The following is a 26690-nucleotide window of genomic DNA, read 5'->3' on the forward strand; positions in this document are numbered from 1 at the left end:
GTGGCTCTCCTCTGGACTCTCTCAAGCTTCTCCACATCCTTTTTGAATTGTGGAGCCCAAAACTGGAGAAGACTATCTATACAGCTCTCCTGTGTTCAGAGAGAACATACTTCACAAAAGAAGTGTACCACCATGCCTGTGTGCCTGGGCCAGCTGCCACAGAGAGGGACAGCAGCAACTTCTAGTTGCCACCATGTCATGGGCACAGTCATATGACTGTGGCAGGCACAGCAGCAGCCAGCATTATAGCCATTCCCCTGCCCCCACCCATTTGGCATCTGGATTGCCCTGTCCTAGTTGCACAACTTTTAAGACCTCTACGTGAGATATTTTCTCCATTTCCCTGACTCCTTAGTACTGTCCATGAGCTTAGCTGGCTAGCACTGAGCTATAGTTCTGTCTATTACCCAGCCCTGCTTGGCCCCTTCACTAGGCTTTTCCCTGAATAAGTCCTGCTCTTCCTTATTTGCGAGGGCTCCAGTTCTGCCCGGTGCTTACAAAGGCCATGCAAAGGCAGAGGGTAAGTTTTAAGACTGCCTCTTCTGTTCCAAACAGGTCCTTAAATCATAGTATCCGACTACTTTAATAAGCCTACTTGTTTCCTTCCCTTCATAAAGTAAGGTCCAGGCAAATTCTAGCCTTTTGTCCTCCAGCTCATGTTAAAGTGCTATCCGGGACATAAATTCACTTTGACTTGCAATGAAATATTTTTTGACTTTGCCTTTTTCATACAGCTTGGGGGCTTAATACTTTTTATATAAAACAGTATCTTTCTAGTTCTACGTACAGCTGACAAAATTTAAAAACAAATTAAAAGAAAGCTTCACTGATTTTGCTTTATAATTTTATTTATGCCATGTGATATCAACTGGAAAAAAGCAGTAAATGTATCTTTATTCACAGGCAGAGTTATTATTGAGCCCTCAGCTTAGGTAATACAATTCTTTGTAAAGCCAGTTCCTTGTAACTAACCTCAGATGTCAGCTCAGGTTTTCACTGTGAATAACCACCCCGTCTAATATATTTTTACCGAACCTGGTGAAAAGCTCTGGAAACTAGAGGGCATATTCGTGACCCAGGTTCTAAGGCAATTTGCTGGTCATTTACTATGAGGTATTTCTCCCTCTGGAGAGACTGACACATTCTGTGCCCAGCAGGCAAAGACTGATGCATAAGTAAACTAACTCTGGCAAAAACCTGCCTGAGAAGTGCTGTGAAGCTAAAGCAACCGGCTGTAGGAAATTAATGCATGTCATTCTGCTGTTAGTCAATAACTAGCCCTGATTTTCTTTTTGTAATGGGATTCACTCAAACAGTGCCTACGCTGTTTCCTTTGCGTAGTATGTCCTGTACTTTATGTTCTATTCCCAAAGCCCCGTATTAAAATCTTGCAGATTTACACTGAGAGTTCAGGAACTGCGCAGATGTGTTTATCATATCTGAAGCTTCTAAATTTCTTCTTTAATTTGTCTAAGGCACTTTGTCTAATTTAGTGCAGCTCCTTTGGAAAACATAGTGTGCACACAAATATTTGGGCCATTAAGAATTTACTTTTATGTGTTGCAGCAAAAGAAAGCCTATCATTTTCCATAAACAAGTTAAAACATAATTTCTTTATAGTGAAAAGTACATTAATAAATATTTTGCTGATGAAATGACTGCATGTGCTTACAGTGTGCTGTGTATTTTGGGAAAAAGATTTGTTTGGGATTGAAAATGCTTTTAGCTTTTGCCGGTCAAAGTACAAGAAAAAAATGGGATTTTTAGTAGTATTAGACTGGAATATTTTTAAGGCCAGAGGAGTGATGGGAAGGGAAGAATAGAGGAAAGGTGTGTTTAATTAAAAACAAAGAACAAAACAAAACACCTAGTACTGGTTAGGAAGAAACTGTCATTTCTGTGGCAGGTATTAAGAGAGGCTCCCTTCTCCACATTATATTGTATTCCAGCCACCAGGAAAACTGTTTAATTCATGATCAAGCCTAGGGTTCAGAGCAGGTAGGAGGTGTTAAGGACTTTTAAATTGCCTTATGTGTCTTTGTGGTTCTGGACCAGAGTGCTGTTTCTGTGTTGTGCTGTTAATAGAGCTGCAGGTAATGAGAATCCTAGGCTGATCTTGAGATTACCAATGTAAGGGTTTATTATTGTCAAGTGTGACAGAAAAGCCAAGCTGTGCCTCCCTTTAGTGGTTTGGCTTATCTGCTGTTAATTTTGCTATTTTCATTGGGTCCCAAGCAGTCAGAAAACTTTATTTAAACTTTCTGTTAAGGCTCTTATCCTAGGGCTTACAAAAATTGAAATTTATTTTGTTTCATGAAAAAAACTGTGACTTGCAAGGGAAAGCTGGCAGTTCACTTCACCATAAGAGGGAATCCTGAGGGGACTGCTGTTCCAGACCTAAAACGACCTTGCTACAGAACTGCTCCTATAGACTTAATTCTGCAATGTGACTGAAGGATTCCTTGATGCGATGACAAGAAAAGTAAATGCTGTGAACTTGGGTTTATAAGAAACTTCTGCAATGATGCTGAAGAGAGGAACAGCTGAAGGGTTTTGTATGGGAAAATGGTTGCTGGATGGCAGCTTTTACTTGCCATCAGTTTCTTCCGTGAGTTGCCTGAAATGAAGCCACGCACTTTATTATTTAGGAAGCTGCTATTTTAACTTGGGTAATGTAATGTATTGCCCACATTTTAATCTAAGCATTAAGATCAAAATGGCTTATTTCTTGTTTTTCAATTTTCTATCCGGTCATGCTAATTCAGTATTATCTTGAATTTATTTATTGCATCGTTCCAAACGATCCCAAAGCACTTTAGGGCATACACGGGTACTAGGGTCCAAAAGTATGTTTGTGTAAGTATGTGAATTAATTCAGTCATCACCCACTTGTAGCAACATTCAGGCTGGATGGCCACCACTAATCAGGACACTGTGCACCAGCCTGGGAAAGAATAAGTTTTGTCCAAGGACACTTGACCTAATTAGTACTCTTCCTAAAGATGTTAGGATGTCTTTGGCCTTGCAGAGCCCAAAAGACTTTGATTTTTAATATCTTATCCCACAAAACTCTTACAAAGTAACAGTTGTAGAATCCGGCATACTGGTATAGAGAAATGCCTCGTCAACTCTACTCAGGTTTCAGATGCATATAGTGTTTTAGTAGGAGTTGGCCTCATGTTCATTTTTACCAATGGATTTCTTATTTTACCTATCCACTTAGCACTATCTCTAATCATTAGTAATTAGAGGATGCAGGAAAAATTATACTAGGCTTCCCCCACCATTGCTTTCTTATACCACTTAGTGCCATCAAATGGAGTCCTAATAAGACCAAAAATTGACATACTTTTAAATATATGTACAGTTGTAAATGTACTATCATTCTGTCTTTCATTAATAATTTGGTTGCATTTTCTGGATTTGTATCTGATGCCTGGACATATATGGAACAAATAGCTACAATTATACAAAAGCAAAAATCTTGAGGTACCGACTTCTAAACTGTCCTTTTACCATCATTATTGCATTACCTCCAGGCCTGACCACTTCTACCATTAAGGGATGCTGACTTCTGGATTCTAAGAAGCATTTAATATATGCTTATTTCTCAATTCAAAGAAGCTTTTATTATACGCTTCAGTGCTCAAGCCCTGGAAAATAAGAATGTATTACTTGGATGGGTAGCTGTTTTCTAAGCCAACTATGATGAAAGAGGGGAAAAAGGAAGCTATAGTTTGAAGAAATGAAGTAATAACCAATGTGCCATTTGGGGCAGTATATTGCACAGATGAGTGGTGGTAGAAGTGCTCCCCTATGCTTTAGGGTATAAAATGATGGCTTATACAGGATCAGAATTGGGAAAGACTTCCTTTTAGTATAGCATTTCACATTATAATATTTATAATCACACTCCCACACACTCACCAAGGAAGGGAATCCAGTACAGGGTTGTAATAGATCCCACATTGATTTTAGCCCATAGATACTTAACCTGGTAATTCAAGTACCAGCATGTTCTTTTTACAAGACTGTATAGGTATCCATAACAGAGAGTCTTTTTTTTTTCTCCTTTTTCCTTGCAACCATTTTCTGGGACAACAAGAAAACTAAATGTGATATTTTAGTCAGTCTGCTTTATACAAGTTCCTGTGGACCCCAAATGCATAACCCCTTGACTAGATATAATATTTGTTTAGTTTGTTTGTTGGTTTCCTTCTCTGATGCATCCAAGATTTGATTCTGTCAAAGGCTAAATGCTAGACTTGATGGCCCTTTGGTCTGTTCCAATATGAAAACAACTATGCGGTTGTATAACTTGGTGGGGGGAGGCAGGGGGAGTTAAAATCTTAATTCTTTCTCACATGAAAGCAACTATGCAGTAGTATAACTTGCCACCCCCTCCCCTGCCACCTCACCCCTGCAATAGTTGCTGTTTAGGATAATAGTAACGTCCCTGTTTCAGATACATCTTTAACTCTCTACTTCATACCTTGCTTTCTTTGCTTTGATTTAAGGATGTAACAAATGCACATTTTTCATAGTTATCTGATACTAAATATTTAGCAAAAACTTGATTAAATGCTAAAAACAAATGTGGATAGTAAGAGCCGTTACAGTATTGAGGTAAAAAAAATAAGCTTATCCAGTAATTGAGCTTTATGCCTGCTATATATTCCTTTATTTGAGCAGCAGGGAGCAAATCTGTGAAAAACACTTCAGCATTTAGAAAATTGTAGGAAAAATACCACTTAATTTTGAAAAGACCAGTCAATTCACATTAGTAAAACCACATAAAATATGTATTTGTCTTTCTGTGAGGTGTGGTCAGTCATACAGTTGTTCATGTATCGGAGTTCCAATCTAGGAGGTTTACACACTGGAGAGATGTAGGTTCTATTAACTTATAGAAAGGAATTAATAGACCTTACCTGTAGAAAGTTACTGCTTTTATTGTTACGGAGGCACTCTGGTAGACAGCAGTTGTTAGCGAAATACAGTTGATAATAGCAATTCTTTGGGTGGCAATGTAGTTTTCATTGCAGTGGATATTTGCTAATGACTAAGAACCACACCTTTTTCTTTGCAAAAGAATCCTGGTAGTACTAGAAGGCAGTAATCTAGGTTGCGACTGTCCTGAAACGCAATGAACAGTACTAAAAGCCTTGCTAACTACCAACTGGTATTTAAAAAATGGTTCATGCAGTGTTCTATCTCCGACTGTATCCCAGACTTATCTCAATCTGGTTTCATTATGCTAGATAAACGATTGGCAGCCTTTTAGGATGGGGACAGACGTTCAGAAAGCCGAAGCCTGAATTGATCTAGTCTTTGCAGGTTAGTCTAAGGGACCTCACACCAACCTTCCTATTCTGGAGCAGACAGCACAACACAACCCTGGGCTGGAAAGCATGCTGGGATGCGGGGGAACTGTGGTTTAACTTGAACCAAGAAGTGGTCTGGAACAGAAGTTTCATAAACTGGTTTGACCTAAATCAGTTAAGTCTGATGCCACTTTCAACCAGGTTTATCTTAAACCAGTTTCAGCCATTTTGAAACTGGTTTATATGCAATGAACTTATGTTCTGTTACATGTTTAAACCAATTTCTAATCACTTAAACCAGTTAATGTGTAACTTCTGGCCCTGGCCCCATACTAGGGTTTCTATTTGAAATCTTTGGGTTTATCTTGTGAATCATGTTTGCACACCTAACAGTAGGTGGCATCCTTAAAAGGGTCTTAAGGCACCCCAGGGTGCCCCAATAATTGCAATAGATATTTAAAATGAGAATGGAAGCACCTGCTTGCTAATTTGATCATGTAAATAGAATTTATATGTCCTATGTTGATACTTGTGTTAGAAAATTAGGCTTAGGATACACTAACAGGGCTGGGTATGCTTATATGAATCATAATACCTCTTTCTTTGTTTCTTTGTTATACCCCTCTCTTAATATTAAGAGAGGGAATGTTGATTAGGAAGCTAATGCCAAAGATCATCAGAAGAGACTTCCATTTAAGGCCTTTCTTTAGGTAGCCCCTGCAATTGTATAGCATCCTTGAGTATTATAGCAGTGGGTATAATATCCTGAGATAATGTTTGAAATGACTGCTTTTGGACCAAAAGGCAAGAGTATTACCTAATGATAACCACCATATAGATAGCCAAAGAAGATTGCTGATGTCAGTTAATTGTTTGAAATTATTCTGACCGGTTAAGCTGCACAAATCTATTTAACTGGGGAAGCTCACTTCTTTTACTCTTCTCTGTTTTCTCCCCAGCATTATCTTTGCTTTTTGCATCCTTTCTTTGATCATATTGTTTGACTGTATTGTAAGGTCTTTTGTTCAGGGGTAGCTGCTGTTGTTCAGTACTCGTATTTAGAAAAGAAGGCATATAAGCCACACATTTTTTGGGGAAAAGAAATGAACCTTGAGTGTTGCTAATCAAAGGAGAATGGATAGTTGATCCGCCTTATTTTAATAGCTAATATATAGGCCTGAAATTAAGTCACTATTAAAAGAAGTAATGTCTGTGCAGGATTATTTTTAATAAATTAGTGTTAAAAAAAATAAGAAACTTCTGTTGTAGATATTTGCTTTTATACCCTATAAGCTATTTATCTTACTATCCGTTGCTATAAGATGTATAGTGATTTATAAGACAAAAACAGACTTTGAATAATTGGGATACTGGCAGAAAAAGTTAGAGATGGTTTTAAATTTTAAATATCTGCTTAGGATAGGTTGCATTAGGGAAAAATGCGTTTACTCCTGAAAGGCAAACAATTTCCTTTCTCTTAGCAGTTAAAAAACAAAGAAAAAAATATCAAGAAAAATTATTCCTTGGCAAGTGAAGTGAAGCTCAAGTCCCCTTGCCTACTCTGTCAAATCTTATTAAAAAGGGTCTCTACGTATATTATAAAATTGGTAGCGTACATACTTTAATGAAGGGATTATTTTAGGGCTATGTGCACTTGAGCAGGAATAAGAGACTTGCATGGAGAGAGATACCCGTAACAAGAGGATTTTAATCAGGATGCATTATTAATGAACTGCATCTGAGATATATAAGACTGCTTTATTAGGCAAACTGTAAATGAGCTTATGTGGTAAGAGTCTGCAAAACATGTGTGCTAAGAAGAGGATATTTTGAGAATTTAACTTTATCTCTGTATAGTAAAGGCATCCAGGCTGGCTGTAATTGGTGCCTGTGGCAATTGTTGATACCCTGACTACATTAGCTTTCTATGCCCTTTAGCAGGATTGGGAAAACATCTCTAGTACTCGTTAAGCTGTCTATTATCAAGACATCATAAATATACACATTTAGAATAGATGATTTGCCATCCCAGTGCCTTAGAGCACTTAAATAAATTAGTTCATACTATTTCAATCATTAGTGTTACAGTAATAATTATGCATAAGCAATAATGCAATTAAAATTACCTTCAAACTTAAATGATTGAGATTTTTTTTTAATATTACTTGCTAGTTTCTTAAAATACACTCCAGAGGAGGCAAATGGACTCAGGATGTGGCAGAGGACTGTTGTGTTTTTCACCTCTGAATGTTTAGCATGCATTCAGCTTGAGTTAGTATTGAGAAAGTGGTTCCCATTTGCTAGCTATTATTGACCTCTGGGCTGAGGTGATGGTCTGATTCCCTAATAGCCAAAAGCCCACCAGCCAATTGGAAAACAGTATTTCAGCAGTGAGCATTACTTGGAAAAAAATGAATGTAGGCACACTTTAAGGCTGAAAATATAGACTGTATCTCTGTTCTTAACATGCTTCATTTTCCCTGGGTACTGCAATGCATGTAGTATGTTGCATTACTCAGTTATCTGAGGTCTCTGCAATATCAGCCATACTAAGATGAGGTAATAATATGTCATCCTGGATTTTTAGTATTAGATCTAAATTTCCTTGCATTTAAGTCAAACCTGGAAATTCCTTGCATGTATTTTTTGTAACCGAATTATAATTAAGTTATTCCAGCTTTTTTGGCAACCAGGTAATAGCTAAATTGAAAGGAAGGTTTCTTTTCCAACCCAGAAAAGCTATTTAATAACCTTGTGTCTGTTTGCTCATAGCAGCACTAGCACTGAGTACTGCAAACCCCAGGAGTTTGGCAAGTGAGGCAGACTTGGCAAGTTTTCTTACTAACTCACCAAGTCTGAGTCGAGCATGGGCAATCATGGCTTTTAATGGATTTAGTGCATCTTGTTAGCAAGAACACTGAGGTGGAGATTTTTTTCCATTGACTTTAAAAAGACTCTCTGAAAACAACTAGTGCTTAACAAACTACACACCTAACAATTTATGGCTTATGTCAGTTTCAAAATAGATATACCAGTATTTGTATATTTATTTTACACTGAGAGTGCATGATTTGTGGTCCATGACATTAGAATATCAAGGCAAGAGATCATGATTTTTTTTGTTGCATTGATTGGTATTTGATAGTGGTGAAATCTTACAAAAAACAGCATGTGCATTATATTTACGGTGCTTCATAACCATAACATCCCTGTCCTGTGTTTACAAAGAGCATAATGCAAGTAAGGTTGTGTAAGCATTTTAAATGTAGAATGTTCTCACTTTGCTTTAATTTTACCTGTATGGATCCTGCCAAAAAGAAAACTAAGTCATGTTTGAATTTTAAAACATCAACACATTTCTAAACAAAGCCTATATTTTCTCTGGTTCTTGCGCATCTAAATAGCTTTTGCAATAAGTGGATTTGATTATCCAGCATAGGATCATTCCGATAAAAGATACTTTTTAGGGTTGAATGCGTTTTCATAAAATTTTGATTTTGCCCATAAAGCTTCTAGCATCTGCATCTGATACGAATTTAGTCCAAGGAATCCAGTGAAATATTCCAAATAACATTTGTTTAGCAGGATCAGAGTCATCCTTTTCTAAGAAATATTTGGAAAATTCTCACCTTGTTTTTTTAACTAAGTTGCAGCTATATAAACTTTTAAAAGGTCATTTATGGGCCTGTTTTACAGAGTAGGAAGCTACTGTTAAGAGATGAGTGATGCTTCTGTTCTGAAAAGAAAATCTGTTCCATTTTACACTGATCTCTTTCTACCCATTTTGGAAGTTACATATTTTGCAGGTTTCTAGGTTTCTTCCCTTTTGGAAAAACCTTTTTATTGTCAGAAATCTAAAATACAGATTTATGTTAGTGTTTGTTGTTTCTTGGTGGTGGTGGCAGCTTTTGTACTAGAGTCATGACAAAGAGGGCCTGACTCGTATGTCCCTTGTGATGACATTGTAGCCGATTCATAGATGTTAGGGGCTGGAAAGGACCTCTCGAGATCATCAGGTTCAGCCCATCTGCAGTTGGGCAGGAAAGACTGTTGGGGTCAGATGACTCCAGCAAGGTGAGCATCCAGGAGGTTTTTTTTTAAGATATCCAGAGTAGATGATTGTACCACTTGTAGAGGAAGTCTATTCCAGACCCTGGACACTTGAGTTTTCATAGTTGTAAAGAATCGTAAAGAAGTTTTTCCTTATGTCTAATCTAAAGTGGTCTTCTAGCAATTTATGACCATTAGTTGTAGTCTTCCCCTGGGGAGCCCTGGTAAATGGATGTTCTCCCTGATATGTGTCCTTTATATATTGATAGGCTGCCACCAAGTCTCCTCTGAGTCTTCTCTTCTCTGGGCTGAACAGACCTGTGTCGCTCAGCTTCTTATCATATGGCCTGCTCTCCATACCTCTAACCATATGTCTAGCCCTCCTTTGGACTCTATCAAGCTTCTCCACATCCTTCCTGAAGTGTGGTGCCCAGAACTGGATGCAGTGCTCCAGCTGTGGCCACACCAAGGCCAGCTAAAACAGGAGGATGACAACCTTAGTCTTATTTGTGGTGCATCAGTAGATGCATGCCAATGTTTTGTTTGCTTTGCTGGCTGTGGCATTGGATTGATGGCTCATGTTCATTGTATTGTCCATCAAGACCCCCAGGTTTCTTTTGGTTGTGGTGCTGGTAAGTGTAGCACTGCCAGTCCTGTAAGTTTGTTGTGAGTTGTTTCTCCCCAGTTGGAGTACCTTACACTTTTCAGTGCTGAACATCATCAGATTTGATCCACCCGCCTTGTGAGCCTGTTCAGGTCAGCCTTCATCCCCAACTTATCCTCCAGTGTGACTGCAGTCCTGCATAATTTGTTGTCATCTGCAAACTTTGCCACTCTGCTTTTAACGCCCAAGTCCAAATCATTAATGAAGTGAACATGTTAAAAAGCACTGGTCCGAGTACTGAACCCTGAAGGATGCCACTGGTCACCAAGCACCGTGTTGACACAGCTCCATCTATTATTATTCTCTGGGTCCTACCTTGGAGCCAGTTCCGTAGCCACTGGACCATTGGGTTATCAAGGTCACATGTCTCCAATTTTACCATGAGCAAGTCGTGGGAGACCAAATTAAAGGCTTTTTTGAAGTCCAAGTATATGACGCCAACCTTATCTCCCTTATTCGGGTGACATGTTACCTGATCATAGAAGGAAATGAGGTTAATCAGGCATGACCTGCCCACAATGAAGCCATGTTGGCTGTCTATTAGAATGTTGCCTTCCATTAGCTTATTGCTAATGGATTTGTTCATCATTTTTTCCAGGATTTTTCTATGGATTGAGGTCAAACTAATGGCCTGTAATTCCGTGGATCCTCCTTCCTTTGCTGCTTGGAGATAGGCACCACATTGGACCTCTTCCAGTCTTCTGGAATCTCTCCCAAGTGCCAAGAGTTCTCAAATAATTTTGGCATGGGTCATGTGATGATGTTGGCCAATTCTTTCAGTACTCTCAGGTTCATCCAGGCCAGCTGACTTGTAGATGCCTCTCTAGATATTCCCTCACAAGATCTTTGCCAACTGTTGGTAGGTGATTGCCCCTGCCCTGATCATCTTGTCAAGCAGGGTATTGCGGTTGGACTAGTGGAATACTGATGCAAAGTAATCGTTGAGGTGTTCAGATTTCTCCTGGGCATCAGTTGATAGCTGTCCCATTTTGTTCAGCAGGGGTCCAATGTTTCCCTTGTTTTTTCTTTGACTTCCTATGTATCTGAAGAAGGACTACTTATTGTTCTTGACTTCAGTTGCCAGTTTGAATTCGGTTTCTGCCTTTGCTTTTCTACTTCTCTCCTTACAGGTGCAGGCAATTGCTTTGTACTCTTGCTTGGTGGTATTTCCCAACTTCCATCTCTTTTAAGTTGCTCTTTTCAATTTCAGACCGTCCATGACTTACCTATTGAGCCAAGGGCATCTCCCAGCCCTTTTGCTACCTTTCCTACAGGCCAGAATGAACTTCCTTTGTGCTCCAAGGATTGCATCCCTCAGGAACAACCATTCATCTTGGACCCCCGGCCCTATTGGACCATGGTCCCTCAGGGCCTCAGCAATTAAACTCCTAAGCTTGTGGAAGTTAGTTTTCCTAAAATCAAGGATTTCAGCTCTGCTGACTGATTTCCCTGCCTTGCAATGGATAGAGAAAGTGATCATCTCGTGATCACTGTTGCCTAGCTTCCTTTCAATCATCAGGTCGCTCACTAGATCGTCTCCTTTAGCCAAGACCAAATCCAGTAGTGCCTTACCCTTTGTCAGCCCGTAGACTTCTTGAGTCTGATAGAGCTTATCAATGCAAGTGAGGAAGCTTCATGACTGATCAGATCTTGCTAAGTGCTCTTTCCATGAGAGGTCTGAATAATTGAAATCACCCATGATGAGTTTTGTTACTAAATTCTTGAAGTTGAGTTTGCCCCAGGGGAGTCTAGATGACTGAGCAGAGCACTGTTGTTTTGCTTTCAAGGGCTTATGTTGTTGAGTGGACAGATGGGCTGTTGTATTTTGAACTGTGCAGGATCTTCATTCATAGCTATAGTGAAATGCAACAAAGGAGCCTTCATATTTGGATCATTGACAATATTATGTAAATATGCTTCAGTAAATAAAGGCTCCCTACACATACTATGTTTGTGTTGTAATTAATGTGTTAATCACACTATAATGACAATGGTACTACACAAGCACACAATTTAAGGTACAATAAAATGGCAAAGCATCCATAAAAGTGTTCCACATGTCATGTAGAACATTTTTGTGGCTGATTATGTGTGGCACCTTGAGCAAATTGAGCATGTGGCATGTCTACCCACTGGGACTGTTAGGGGTGGATAATTGTTGGAATCAGACCTAGACAGCACTATATCTCCAACCAGCCTGCCAGTAATATCGTTAGCCCCAGCCTCGGGTAGCCTTGGTCTCCAACCAGCCCAGAACTGCCCTAGGCAGGTACCAACCATCAGCTCATTGTTGGCATGGACCTTAGGGTAGCCTTAGTTCTCCATCTGGCCTGGGACTGCTTTGCACAGGAAAAGAAGAGGCATGGAAATCAGAGACTGCTGCCAGGGGCAGCTGAAGGACTTCCTCCAGGGACTCTAAAGCCTATGCCTGCGATTTAAAGATTCTGGCTGGGAAAGCCCTTCAGTTCCCCCCACCAGGAGCCTCTGATCCACCATGTTTGGCAGCCCCACTGAAGCTGCTGGGTGTGAGGGTTAAATTCCTCAGTGGGGTTAGCTCTGGCAGGTTCAAAGGCTTCCAAGTAGCTTGTTGTCAGCCCTAGCACCTCTGGCAGGAGGTGCAATTTTGGGATTCATAGATGCTAGAGTCGGAAGGGACCTCAACAGATCATGAGGATCAGATCCAATCATGCCATTAAATGAAAGTGTGCCAGGGGCCAAAGTGTTTGTATGCCATCATAATAAAAGAGGCTTTCATTTTGCATTTGAGATCCCTGAGCCAGCTCCACTTTCATGTCGGGCCTCTGATCTCAGTTCTTTGCAATCCTGTCTATAATGCTATGGGCAGGAAACCAGTGGGTGGGTTCTGATGCTGAGATGCACTTGGAGGGACAGTTTTTCATTGGGCAAGACAGGTGAGGAGTCTGGTTTGGGAGTGGTGGGTTCTGAGGGTGAGGTCTGGAGTATATGTGTTGCTGCTGGAAGGACTGATATAATAAAAGGCCTGTTGATGGAAATTAAAGGATATGGATACTGCTGCTCATCTCTCTCCTTCCCCTTGTGTGCACCATACAAATGGCAAATGTAAATATGTCAGGAGATGGTTAAGCAAATGGTGGATACCTGCACTGTCTAGGAAACCAGCTCTTTAACAGTACAGGGTAGAATTTGCACATAGCAACATAGCATGCTGGATTCACTGGCTTCTAAGACGTTTTCTTAGAGTTATGGCAGTGATGCCCAGTAGTGTGAAATGATACATTACAAATCAAACAGATCATCCATCATAACACTTACCTTGAAAACATTCAGTGTTTGTCAACTGTGATGGAAACCAGTTTAGCTTCTAACTTTGTATGTTAATAGTTTGCCAGTAACAAAACACTCTTTAAATAGTTTCAGTAATCATTTTTTTAGCGTAATGGTGCAAATACTATAAATTGCTCCATCACCTCAGTGTTTAAACTTAAATAAGCAGTACTGTAGCTCTATATATAGAACACAGGACTTTAAAAGAGACCAACTGCATGGTAGAACTGATAATTATTTTTAGAGGACATTTAGCAGCTGTCTCCAAATGGTGGTCTGCATTCCACATCCTTCTCCTCTTCAGTTCATGGAAACATTTAGTGCAATATTGATCTAAATCTTTGTGTAACTTTCTTCTGTTTCAGCTTTGGTTTGCATTCGTTAATGGATTTTCTGGACAGATTTTATTTGAGCGATGGTGCATCGGCTTGTACAACGTGGTAAGTATTCCATGTCTTGGCTTGATAGCCCGCAGAACCTCGGTGGCATTCCATTGTTGTTTATGTCTGTGCAGTTATCTCAGACAACCATCTGTATGCATATCAAGAAGTGCAAATACATTTTAGGAGCTTTGTTGGTCTGCCCCAGAAGAAGGATATAAAAAACCCAGGATGTTTATTTTTAATCACAGCAAATGTATTTGGAAGAGTGCCTTGAAATATTAGGACATTTATCTTAATAATATGCCTTCATTACCCCTCTGTAGTTTTAGGTAATTCAAAAATTACCTCTATTCCAAAAATAATTCTGGCCTGTTTCATATCTAAATATTTTATTTTACCGATTGTTCTTGGTCAACATAAATATGTATTTATCTTGCATCATTTTACTTTGTCCTTTATTTGTTCATTTTATTATGGTTGTGCCTCTGAGCTCTGCAAATTTTCATTCATGGAAAGCCATTTTTTAGTCTTTGTCCTACACAGTTAATGCTAAAGATACATTCTGTTCCCTGGTCCTATAGAAATTAGGCCTTATCAATTTGCCTTTGCCTGTTAGTGATGATATTATTGAGATCCAGAGTAAGGTCTGGCTCTGCAAACCTTGACTAAGCCCACCATATTTGCCAAAATAAAAATATATGGAATTTTCTCCCTTGTAGACATTTTGTAAATGCCTTCAGACTACACAGGTGAAACCCACAAAAAATCAACAGATTATCTCTAACACTACTTGTTTTAAGTAAATTTACTTTTTTAGACAAGAAGAGGTGAGACGATGATGTTCATCATCATCTTACATTCCTTGATGTTCATCAAGGTATTCCATTCTTCTCTTGAGGCTTTACATCAGATATTCTCCACTCTATTGGTTCTTTCAGTGTTCTTCACTTGGATATCAAGCAGTCCTCCCAATACATCCCTCTCCTTTACACCCATTAATGTTTATATCTTTTAACCTAACTTCCTTTGATAAAGTATATTAACGCCTATACATGTGCTAAAAGTAGTGCAAAAATAATTAACTATGTTACCTTATAGATATTTAGGTCTTCTTTTAATTCACTTTGTCCACAGAGACACTAAAAGTCAGATCCATTTGTGGGAAATGTTCAATAACTTGAAGGGATTTGTTTTTAGGGGAACATTGTGAGTGCAGTTCTTCCACTCTTTCCAATGCTCTTTCCATACATTGGTTATATTACTGCATCGCTAAGTGTGGCTAGGGCTTGTAGAATGAGAATTCTGAACTTACCCTGATAAATGTTGGAATGTCATTGTCAATCAGCAGGGCTAGATTTTTTAAAAATTATTAGCCCCAAAAACTCAATTCCTGAGTAAGACATCAGAAATTTCAAAAACGTATGAAGACATCCTGAATCCAAGTGAATCTTCATGGAGCATTTCAGACTCTTGGCTCTCATCTCCCTCACATGAGTGTTTTCAGTTCAGCTATCTGGCTTATTGCTTTATGACTAATTGAAAAGAGCTTACTTTCATGTAGAAAATGTGCTTGCAGTTACTAATTAGCATCTGGACCCATAGGCCACTGGACCAACCACACATACTGGCCCTGTGCATCATGCAGGCTGGACCCACTGCCACAAGTCCTTCATGCAGCATAGGGAGGCAGTATGGGGTGCATGCTACATGTGGCACCCCATTGGACAGGCCATGCATGCTGACTCCTGGGCCAGTCCAGGTCAGGCAGCATAGGGGGTTGGTCCACAGTACTGCATGCACCTCCTGTGCCACGTGCACCTTCAGCTTATGGCATCCATAGATAGGCAGCACACCCCCCATGTGGGCCCTGTATGCCAGGTACAGAGCAAGCCTCAGGACAATTGTGTGCTAGGCTAAGCTTCACTGGCCACGTGTATTGCATGCAGCATGGGGCAGGCAGGGGCATCCCTAGGGAATGTGAATTGGGGCAACTGCCCTGGGCCCTGTGCTTTGGGGGGCCCCATGGACCTAGGCCAGGTTCGCATCTGGTCGCTTGCCACCCCCCCACCTCTGGGCTCCACACAGGCTGATTTTGCCCTGGGCCCCACATCCTGCTATGGTTGTCTCTGGAGGCAGGCACTGGGGCATACATCTGTAGGAGGTAAGCAAATACTTTTACTCACATTTTACAGATGGAGAAATGGGCAGCAAAGACTGAAGGACAGCTTTATAGAAGTAGTTGGAAACCTAGCAATGCAGCAAAGTGCCTAGTGATGCTTTTGAAAATAATACTTAGTGCCTATGAGTATCTTTAGACAGTGGAATGTCTTTGAAGATGTGGCCCTATGTCACTTGCCCATGATCATTGAGGAAGTTAGTGTCAAGTTTTGGATCCCTTGAACTCCTAATAGAACAGGAAGCTGAACCTGATTCGGGCCTATGGATGCATTTTATATATAAATTTTATTTGCAGCATAAATAAAAAAAAGCCAGCCCAGCCTGGCTTCTTTACATTTCATCCTATCCAGGAAGAGCACACACCAACTGCTGAACTTCCTTAGCCTGACAAAGGGTTTTTGAACCCAAAAGCTTGCTTAATAATTGTTTTCCAACTATTTAAGTTGGTCTAATAAAAGATATCCGATTCACCCAAAGAACCTTGTCTGCCATTTACAGCATAAGCATCTTCTGTAGCTACTATAGCAGAAATACATACATGCAGAGCAAAATAATTGTTGGGTGAAGTTCTGAGCTCTATAAATCTCACAAATGAGCCTTGCCAAAAAAGCAAAGGTGGCACAAAAACAAAATGTTGACCTCTTTTTCTGTAGCGGTTCCTCAAACCCGCTAGTTTACTCTGGTACTAGTTTACAGAGACTGTGTAGTGCTGTATGAGGATACACGATTACTGAGCTACTTGAATCCTGTAAGCAGTCTAGCCCTTCAACATGGCACCCAGTGCTAGCTAATTTTACCCTGGCTGTGGAGCTCTGTGCTGTTGTAGCTAGACTGTTTCTGGTGTCGTATGCAGTGTAGTCATATCCTGGTACTTGGTAGCTTGAGCGTTCTGTAGTGTCATGTAGTGTCAGAGACACCTTGACTTGGTTTACTTCTATCACAGTCCAGACCTAAGTGTAGAGATTGAAAAAGCCCAGAAGTCAGAATGGTCTTTATTTTTTTTACTAGAGGTTTTTGTGTTATTTGTACATTTACATCTAATATCTTAAACATTTTTTCTAATAAAACAAATGAAAAAAATAATCATGGTTATAGTTGCAACTGTATTTTAAATTAGTTTCCTGCAAAGCTTTTCTACAAAGCACCATGTTTACTCACATAGTATGTGGCCTTAAATAACTCACCTTGTTTTGGGATGGAAGGATGAAGAAAAAAAACTTTTTTCCAAAATCTTAGTTGCAACAGCATGGGTTCAGAATGAAGGCTGCACCCAGGCAGAAGGGGCAGACCCCACTCCTCAGTGTTGCTTAGTCTCTAGCTGCACTTTTAGAAATACATTTCTAATGCTCAGTGGCTGCAACATGGTTAATACTAACTGTGACCCTGAAGGGTACACTGCCCTGCCTAGTCCTTGGCCGGCATTACAGGGAGGAGTTACATGGCTTCAATTGCAGGAAGTCAGTTTCCCCACTTAAGGCATGCACCCCAATTTTGGAGTGCTAATTTTGGAGTAAAAGATGCTTGTGTTAAGCCAATAAATACAGTATGCACCATCCTTTCTTTTCCCTAGTTCAATCTTAATAAGACTAGATTAGCTGGTTAATAATATGAGAAGCTAATCAATTCATTTAAGCTTCTTCATGGACAGTAAGAGTTAGAATTACCCATCATACCTTCTTTTTGTACTTAGTTTAAGTAAAGTAATAAACATTATGAATATTTGAAACTTGGGTTTGACTAAAAATTAAATTATCTCCACTAAAGTCAGTGAGACCAGGATTCCACAGACCAGGATTTCACAATTATTATGGAATGTTATTTGGGACCGACTCACAGAGGTAATAAGGATTTTTAATCGGTGTTTTGTGGGGGGGTGTTTTATAGATTTTCACAGCATTGCCACCTTTCACTCTGGGAATCTTTGAGCGATCATGTACACAAGAGAGCATGCTTAGATTTCCCCAGCTATACAAAATTACTCAAAATGCAGATGGATTCAACACACGGGTAAGGGAACATGTTCTGCTTTTTGCTTCCATTTTTCTTTTCTAAAGAAAACTAGTGGTAAATGTGACTTGCAGTTGCTTTTTTTTCAGCCTTAAAGACCTTATTCACTACTGTGCTACTCCAGTTTTTTGTCCACGTAGTACCCTAGAAATCAGGATTATCCTTGCGGCCTGTTTCTTTCCATGGATTTTGTGTTGTTTCAGAATAACTTTTATGAGCAGTAACTAGTAAAAGTGATCTGAACTAGAATGCTGGGACTAGGTATAGACATTCAAAAAGCCCAAGGCAGAATCCGTATGATCGTTCAAAATCAACTTTATGCAGGGTTCTGTAAGTGGCATAAATTAGGAGCAAACAGAGCATATGATCATCCGTCAGTGGGTAGGGAGGCATGTGGGGGGTCTGCACTGGTTGAGGCCAACAGTTTGGGACCATTCCTGCACGCCTCCCAGTGGGCTTCCTGGGCTGCTGGAGACTGCTGAGCGCAGCTAGTGGCCGAGCCACCCCTGACTGGCTGCCAGGTCCATGTGGCAGAGCTGCTGGTTGCCGCCTCCACCCCCTGCTGCCTGGCTGTAGCTGACAGCTGGCAGGAGGTGGGGCTGGGGATAGAAGTTTTCCTGGCTTGGCTCTGGGAGAGCCAGAGCCGGGTCTGTGGGGCAGAAGCCTCTACTACCCTCTTCCTCCCACCCCACTGAGAGCTGTTCAGAGGTGGGGGTGAGGGAGGGGAAAAGCAGCCTAGGGGGCTGGTAGACAGCAACCTAACTTGAGTTGGTAGAGGATCTGGTACAGAAATTCTATATACTGGTCTAATCTAAATTGATTAAGTCTGATACCACATTGACCCAGGTCTATCTTAGACTGGGTTCTGCCATAAACCACTCTATGTGCACTGAAATTCTGTTTGGTTTAAATGGTCAATTATACTGGTTTATGTGTACTGTCTGTACCTGGCCTGGTACTAGTTCCACCTGAATTTGTGGAACATTCAGGTTAGATCCATAACTAAACATGCATTTGCAACTTTCAGTTATCTCAACTTAGAATATATGGCCTATGTAAAACTTTTAGAGAAGCTGGATGAGCTTCACATAGGTTTGTGTTTTCTGCTGATAGATTGTCACCACCCCACCTCCTAGAAAACTTTTAAAATTTAAGAGGACTTTATTTTTCCTGTCATTGAAGAGATTAAGAAACCCAAGCACTTCAGATTCTGGGGGGTGTTTGTTCTTTAATGTGAAAATAAATATTATCTTGACAAGAAGCAAAATTCTAAGGTAGTTCTGATCAGAGAGAACAGAAAATAAAGGTTTCTTTTTGTTCTACTGATTCCATCCTGTTTACCATCAGGACCTAGCAGAGTTTTTAAGTAAAGTGTATAATCCATTTGCCCTTGTTATAGTGAATATGTTAAGTCATAACAGGTTTGCAGAGTGCAGCTAAATATATTAAAAGAAGGAAAAAAGCTTCAGTCAAAGCAGTGTTGTCCTGTGGTATGATAGGAATTAGATAAATAGTGAATGAGGAAGTACATTTTAGAAAAGTTTAAGTATTCCAGTTTAGGAGAAATATTGCACTCGGCAGCAAAACTTCACAATGAAGTGTTTGTTGGGAGTTAAAGAGAGGTCAGGAGTTTTGGAGACCTCCTGACGTTCTTGGCTTGCTTTCCTTCAGGTTTTTTGGGGTCACTGCATCAATGCCTTGATACACTCCCTCATTCTCTTCTGGTTTCCACTGAAAGTGCTGGAACATGGTAAGTGCTTCATTATTTCTAAAGTTAGCAAGCGGTGTTGAGTCTTACGAGTGCCAATGTGCTTACAGAGCTGGAGGTCACAATATGTTCTAGGAAATCTAATGATGATGGGCACTTCAGCAGGCTGTAGCTGCTAGACTTGCCCATTTATCAACCCCAACTCTCAGAAGCCACTCTCCTTGCATTTGACATGGCTATCTTCCTTATAGTGGCTTCCAGACCTAATCTTAAGTAAGTGTATGACCAAATAAGCCTTTCTGAGACGTACTTTAGTTCCATGCCAAAAAGTCTATTTTCTTTCCTTTTCTAATGTATTCATTCCTAGAGTTGCATGTTGCACAGTATTTTATAGTCTGTTTATTGTAGTATAGTATAAATGTAGTCTATTTTTAAGCATTTTATATCCTTACAATAGGGTAACATTTTGCCTTCTATCTTCTCAAGTCTTTTAAATTCTACAGTAGCCACTTCCTAAATTGCCACCCAAATGCATAGTAATTCAGAGAGAAGTCCTCAACCAACTCTCAGAGAAATTGGTGGAAAAATTTAATCGACTCTGGTGGAAGTGGATCCAGTCCAGAGTTTGTATTATTCAGCAAATAGGATTTGCTATACCAGATAAGACTGGTGTCATTAGATCTCATATCCTGTAACCTGATATATTAAAGTTGTACATAACCTGTTACAGAATGCTGTAAATGATCAAGAGATACTGAAGCTACCCTTATCTACTCAAGAGACCATTAGTACTTTTTTAACAAAGTGAATTTCCATCAGAAAATGCAGATTTATTTAAACTCAGTATTAAACTTTTGGTAGTCCAGGATAGAGGTTCTAACTGAGGAAGGAGGCAGAAGAGAGGTGGGAGAGGGGGCAGGAAAAGAGAGTGTGAGAGTGACCCTGAAATAACCAATAATTTTGAGGGCACTCATTAAGTTAGGGCACTCATCTGGGCAGTGGGGAGAGCCAGGTTCAAGCTACTTATGTGCCTAACTTAGAGTAAGACCTTGAATTCTGCATGCCTCTCAACCCAGGTGAATGCCATAACTGCTGAGTGATTGACTGCACGTGGGTGGGTCTGTCTTTTTTTCAAGAATATTTTGGAGGGCCTTTGTTTTAGTTCACATGTGAAACAGGAAATTTTTGAACTCTCAAAACATTTTGACAGGACAGGAAAACTATTTCTCACCCAGCCCATGATGGGATTACTCCTATTTTTGACCATACATAATATACATAACAATTCAGTATTATTTTTAGCCATAAATTATTGTGGATTGATTTCCCCAGAGGTTCCAATAAAGGAAAATGTATTTATTTATTTATTTTTCTTGTTTGTTCTGTCCATAAATTTAAACTTAAGTCCAAGTGCTCATTTGAAGGGAAAGAGCTTTAATTTGAGCAAATGCAATAGCATGACTAGAACATTCCTCCTTCTCAGATAGCAAGAATTCCCTGTCTGAAAAATTATGCTAAATCTGGGCAGACAGTTCCTTTTATTCTCCAAAGAGAGATGAATACAAAGTTTTCAAATGTCTTTGTATTCTAGGTCAAAAGAGTTTTTAAAGCTTCAGACAAAATATTTCACCTGTCCTGGGATGTTCTTTAATGTCCTGAGTTCCTTTGGATGCAGAGTGCACATGTTTGAAGAGTGGGCAATTGTATAGATAGCCCTACAGATAAATATTAACTACACATCCTGATGATCTGCCCCATTAACAGGAATATCTTTTATTTTAGGACCCCAGGATTTCCAGAGTAAGGTCACGAAATTCAGTGTAATGTTACAATATTTAAAACAAATCTAATAATTATATTGAAAATTACTTGAATACTTTAGTATGCCCATGATGATGAACCAGAGTAGAGCACAGTCAGAGTTACTGGGCAGGATTGCTCTTGATCCATGATAACCAGTACGTCTGTACATAAGCACCTTTCACTGTAAACTGAAACAACAGACACTCAAGTAAGCAGATTGTGGCATCAACAGGAATGCCTGGAAAGAAAAGTCTTGATTCTCCATTGCCCTGCACTTTTCTTTTCACCGAGATCAGTGAAAGGCAGAGAAAAATGGGTATAGAATGTGAGTGGTATGATTTTGCACTGGTGCAATGATTACACAAGGTGAAAGGCAAAGCTAATAGAAAGTTAGGACAGGTGAGTTTGGTGGGGAAATCACTAAGGTGATACAGATGCCAATGCCAAGAAACTAACCAAGCTGATTCGGAAGCAGGTTTAAATCATGCAGCACCTTCAGCAAATATGACAGTTACATTTGTCTAGCTCCATAGCCAGCTTAAGCCAAAAGGGACCTGAGATGCCTTCAGTGCCAAGTCATGGCATAACAGACTCAGAAGAAGAAAAATGAGCTAAGATTCTGACCCCTGTTGATTCTTTAGCATAATTTCTTCATAGTGATTGGGCAGTGAATTGGGACAGGGTACACCGTGTAACTACTTTAGTTGGACTGTGAAGGTACAGACACACATAACACCTGAACTGTTCCAAGAATGTTATTGATTGGGAACTAGTTCACAGTTGTCCCTGGACAAAAGTGTCCAGATGTACACTGCTAAGGTTTCTAAGTGGAACCCTCACCTTTTTAGGCATTACATTGCAATTGATATGCATCCAGAGTGCAGGAGTAACCAAACCATTGTGCCTTCCAGGGAGAAGTGGAGGGGTGGCCAGGTTTGGGGTGTGTGCTTGTCTCCTGCTTTTGGTTCTTGGGAGGATCGTGTACTTTGAGGGTCCCCCAAGATCTCTGTGACTTTTCAACCCCTACCTTGAAAGCTGTACTATCAGTTTCACCTCCTACCTAAAGACTCTGGACTTTTGGGTGCCAGGCTCATTTGGAGTGAGGGGTGGAGCAAGCCTCACAACTCCCCCATCCCTTGGCGAGCCCTCCCCCCTAACTCTGTGCCGGAGTCATTTGGAGTGTCTAGCAGGGAAGTGAAATTAGCAGGGCAGCTTTCAAGGCAGGGGTTGAAAGACAAAGAGATCTTGGGAGGCCCCCATGCAGCCCCCAGGGGCATGCAGCCCCCAGGAGCCACACAGACTCTGGTTACCTGGTGCTGCAGTGGATGGAGCAGGTGCTGAGAGGAGCAGGAAATGGGGTAAGATTCTTACCTATTTTGGGGACTTAAACTAGTCTTTGCTTCTGCTCCCATGGCACAGTGTGCCTGCCTTAGCTGGTGGGGGAGCTGGGACTGAAGGTTTGGGCTGTACAGTCTTGCCTGCCTTCTAGAGCAGCCCCTTGCCCTGCATGTGGTTCTACTTTTGCTTTGTTTTTTTTTGTTCTTTGAGGGGAGGGGAGGCAAAGGTGAAGAACAACACAGTTTGGGGTGCCTGGAGCACTGACCAGACACTAGGTCAGGGGCAGGCAGTTATTTTGGGCGGAGGGCCACTTACTGAGTTTTTGCAAGCCATCGAGGGCCACAGGACAGGCAGCCAGGGGCAGATGAATATTAATTTTCTAAATGCTTTAGGGGCCCCATGGGCATGATAGAACAGCCTGGCGGGCCACATTGGCCCACGGGCCACAGTTTGCCCACCCTGCACTAGGTACAGAATGCTCTGTGTCCCCACGTAAGATTGAGGCACTTCACGAAGGACTGGCTCACAGTAGTATTTGATTTTCCCAGTGTGCTTTTGAAACATTTCAGGAAGTTTAAGCCAGTTTTAAGTGACCTGTATGTCTAGACTCCTGGAGTTATAGAGCATTTGAAACATTACACCTGTTTATACCCTGAGTGATTGCAAATGTCTTTTTACCTGGAAAGATCACACTTTAATGCACATGTGAAATCAAACTTTTAATAGTTTTGTCCATTTAACAAAAATTTTGAGTGATTAAAATAAGCACAATAGAGTTTGAGAGAGAGAGCCAAGATTTGGAGACTCAGAATGTTGAAGAACAGAATAGAGCTATATCAGCAGAGCTCAGTAGGGATGCTGAAAAGAGCCACTGCTGCCTCTTAAATGAGATTTGAGGTCAGTGTAAAAGGCCAAGTTATATCAATAAATGATCTCAGTTTACTAATACAAAGTCCAGGCCTTCAAATCAGTCTGGTAAAGTGGTGCCACTTGCAGTAGTTAGCTATTCATGGGATCCAGCTCAAAATTTTGTTCTGGGTCCCTTTCCACTAGACTGTTGTATAACTAAGCAACTTGAACCCTGTAAAATTATGAATAGTGATCATGCTTGGGGAATGTTTTGAAAGGTTCCATTCAGCGTGAGCTCATTTGGCATTTGAATGGTTGTTATGTGTTTTTCATAGGCCTCCATGTATATTCAACAAGACTGAGAATGACTAAATGGACATTTGAAGTATTGCCAAGGTTGGCCTTTTTGGATGATAGATTAACGTGTACTCACCCTTCTGCACACTTTCTGACTAGAGGAGGGGTGTGTCTAAGACTGAATGCCTTTCAGTTAATACACTAACACCCTTTAAGATGTTTTAGGCATTACATGTACCCATTGCAGACACATTTTTGCTTCTCCCTTTCTAAATCAATCCTATTGGCTACAAATCATCTGATTTATATTACAACTTTATTTCCAAGGAATAGCTATTACAAAAAATTATAGAGGTGTCAAAAAGCAATACACCATGACACAGTGAATGTGGTGAAATTCCTCAGCTCTCTTTTGGCAATTTGTATGGTAATGCCTGGCAAACATTCCCTCTCGCTAAAACAGCTTCTAACCACCAGGTCTTGTGTGTGCTCTTTTTGAGCATATAACAGTTGAAGCTGTTGCTAACACAACTGCTCTGCTACCAATTTCCCTCACACAGCTGTGTAAAGAATTCTGAGAGGTTTAGGCACTCTGCAAAGAGTTTCAGGAGAGATTTTCAAATCCAGTTTGTTCCTTTAAAAGTCTCCAGACTGTTGACATACAGATCATTAAGTTTGGTGATAAACTTTTTGCTTTCTCTTTCAGATTCTGCATTCACAAATGGCCAAGCAATAGACTATTTATTTGTTGGAAACATAGTTTACACTGTAAGTTCCTATCAAGTTGTATCTGAGCCATTACAGTGAATATTATAATTGTTTCAGGTGATGCTGGTAGAAATCAGAAATAAGGTATATGCGCATATGATCAAAATCAAACCTAAGTTACATGTGTGCTAAGTATTATCATTCATTTTTCTTTTCATTCCCTTCTTTAGATACACCAGACTTCCTAAAAATATTGTCTTCAGTAGTATATGTTAATTTTAGGAGAAAGGAGAGTTGAAAATTTATTCTGCATAAATACAAAAGATAATTTTCCCTCATTTTCTTTCTTTCTGTAGTATGTTGTCATTACTGTTTGCTTGAAAGCTGGTTTAGAAACCACAGCATGGACTAGAGTAAGTATTCCTCAGCATCTTTTTTGTTATTCTTTTAGCTATATCTCTTTGTGGCACACTGTATATTTTGAACATGAAAAAGGTACAGAAATGTTTTTCTTAAGTAATTACTTAAATAACTTGGGAACATAACCTGTTACATACGCTATATGGAAGTAATGCACAACAAAAGGTGTCCAGTAAATGAGCAACTAGTGTGTGATCCAAAACCCAATGAAGTCAATAGGGAAGAAAAACATTAACTTCAGTGGTTTTGGTTTAAAACTTTGCTTTATGTTTATATACTTGCCTGTTTTGTTTTCTCTTTGTTTTTTTTTTTCCAAATATTGTCACTTTTTGTGAACCAAAAGATGTGTGTTAGATCTGAGGATAGTTGAAAACTGAATGCATTCTCTGCACTTCAGGGACTCGTGTCATTTACTGAAATGACTGATAACCCTTTGCTGTCCAAAGGGTAGATCCAGAGGTGCTCATAACTGATTCTGGGCCCTGGACAAACCTCCCTAGGAGGGGCCCAAGCATTGGGGAGCTTGGGGTGGGGAGGCTGATTAATCTTACCTGCCCTGGGGACTCTGGCTGTTGCTGCTGTGTTGCTATCTGTCTGCCCTGGCTGTTGGTGTCGTGGTGTCCCATTCTCAGCTACCAACTGCCACTTCTACAGCCCAGCTTATACTGACAGCCACCACTCCAATGCCCCCTCTAAACTGGTGTCATGGTCAGCCATCCCAAATTACAGTACTGGGTAGATACTCCATGGTGACTGAATCTACAGCAATTCCCTTCTCAAATCCAGTGATTTTCTGCCTTGAATACCTCTCAATTTCTTTTTGCTTTTAAAAAATGTTAATATTCAGAAATATTAAAACCCAAATTTTGGATTATTCCATTTTTTGCTCCCAATTTAAAACATTTTTAAAGAGTCTGTTGATTTTCAGGAAGCGCGAAACCTCCACATCCTGACTCTCAGGCTTGTTTGAAATTCAGCACACTAAAAACAAGACCCATCTGAAATTATAGGCCCTTCAGTATTCCTCACTTTCATAAGTGTTAACAGTTACAAAATCCTTAGGATAGAAGCTGTGTCTATTTTAAATGTCTGTAACATGTGTTGCACTACTTTATTCTTATTTCCAGAGCAACAATCGAGTTACACAGCAATGCAGTCTAGTATTCAGAGTGCAAGCTTGTGATTGAAGGAATTCTGGCTGCTTGTGCCATTGAGACCTTGTTCTCATAGACTCCCCTAATGGCCTTGACCAAGTCTCTTAACTTCACTGCCTCAGTTTATCCCATTTAAAAATCTTTCATAGGCCCGCTCTACACATGCAGGTATAGGAGCCATGGGATCTAATGTGTGATCCACACAATCACACAGCTTGTCATGTGACACGTGCATTAGATCCCATTATGCTTTATTTCCAGAAGCCTGATCCTGGGCTCTCCCTGCATTGAAAAGAAGCAGGTTCCCACAGCTGGGAGCTCCCTCGACTTAACAAAAACCCTCCACTCACTGTCTGCTGCCAGGCAGGAGGGTGATCCCTGCTGCCCCCACTGCATAGCTCCCCTGCCTGGCCCTACCTCCCGGCTCTTTAAAAAATAAAATAAAAAGTCTCATCTCGTTAGCTGCTGCAGCAGCCGTCAGGGCTTCTGGGGGCTCATGGC

General features: G+C 40.3%; 1 protein-coding gene across 1 annotated transcript in view; it reads left to right on the top strand.

Moving 5' to 3' along the window:
• ATP8A2 (ATPase phospholipid transporting 8A2) overlaps window positions 1-26690 on the top strand; it is a 546329-nt gene that overhangs the window by 377076 nt on the left and 142563 nt on the right. Inside the window, exons 28-32 of the mRNA XM_090028654.1 lie at window positions 13710-13784; window positions 17790-17912; window positions 19584-19662; window positions 24614-24675; window positions 24972-25028. Coding sequence (XP_089884780.1) covers window positions 13710-13784; window positions 17790-17912; window positions 19584-19662; window positions 24614-24675; window positions 24972-25028 — 396 coding nt within the window. The remainder of the gene's footprint in view (window positions 1-13709; window positions 13785-17789; window positions 17913-19583; window positions 19663-24613; window positions 24676-24971; window positions 25029-26690) is intronic.

The sequence above is a fragment of the Crocodylus siamensis genome, chromosome 1 (genome assembly GCF_052110815.1).
Source record: "Crocodylus siamensis isolate JL-2025a chromosome 1, ASM5211081v1, whole genome shotgun sequence".
NCBI classification, from domain to species: Eukaryota; Metazoa; Chordata; order Crocodylia; family Crocodylidae; genus Crocodylus; species Crocodylus siamensis.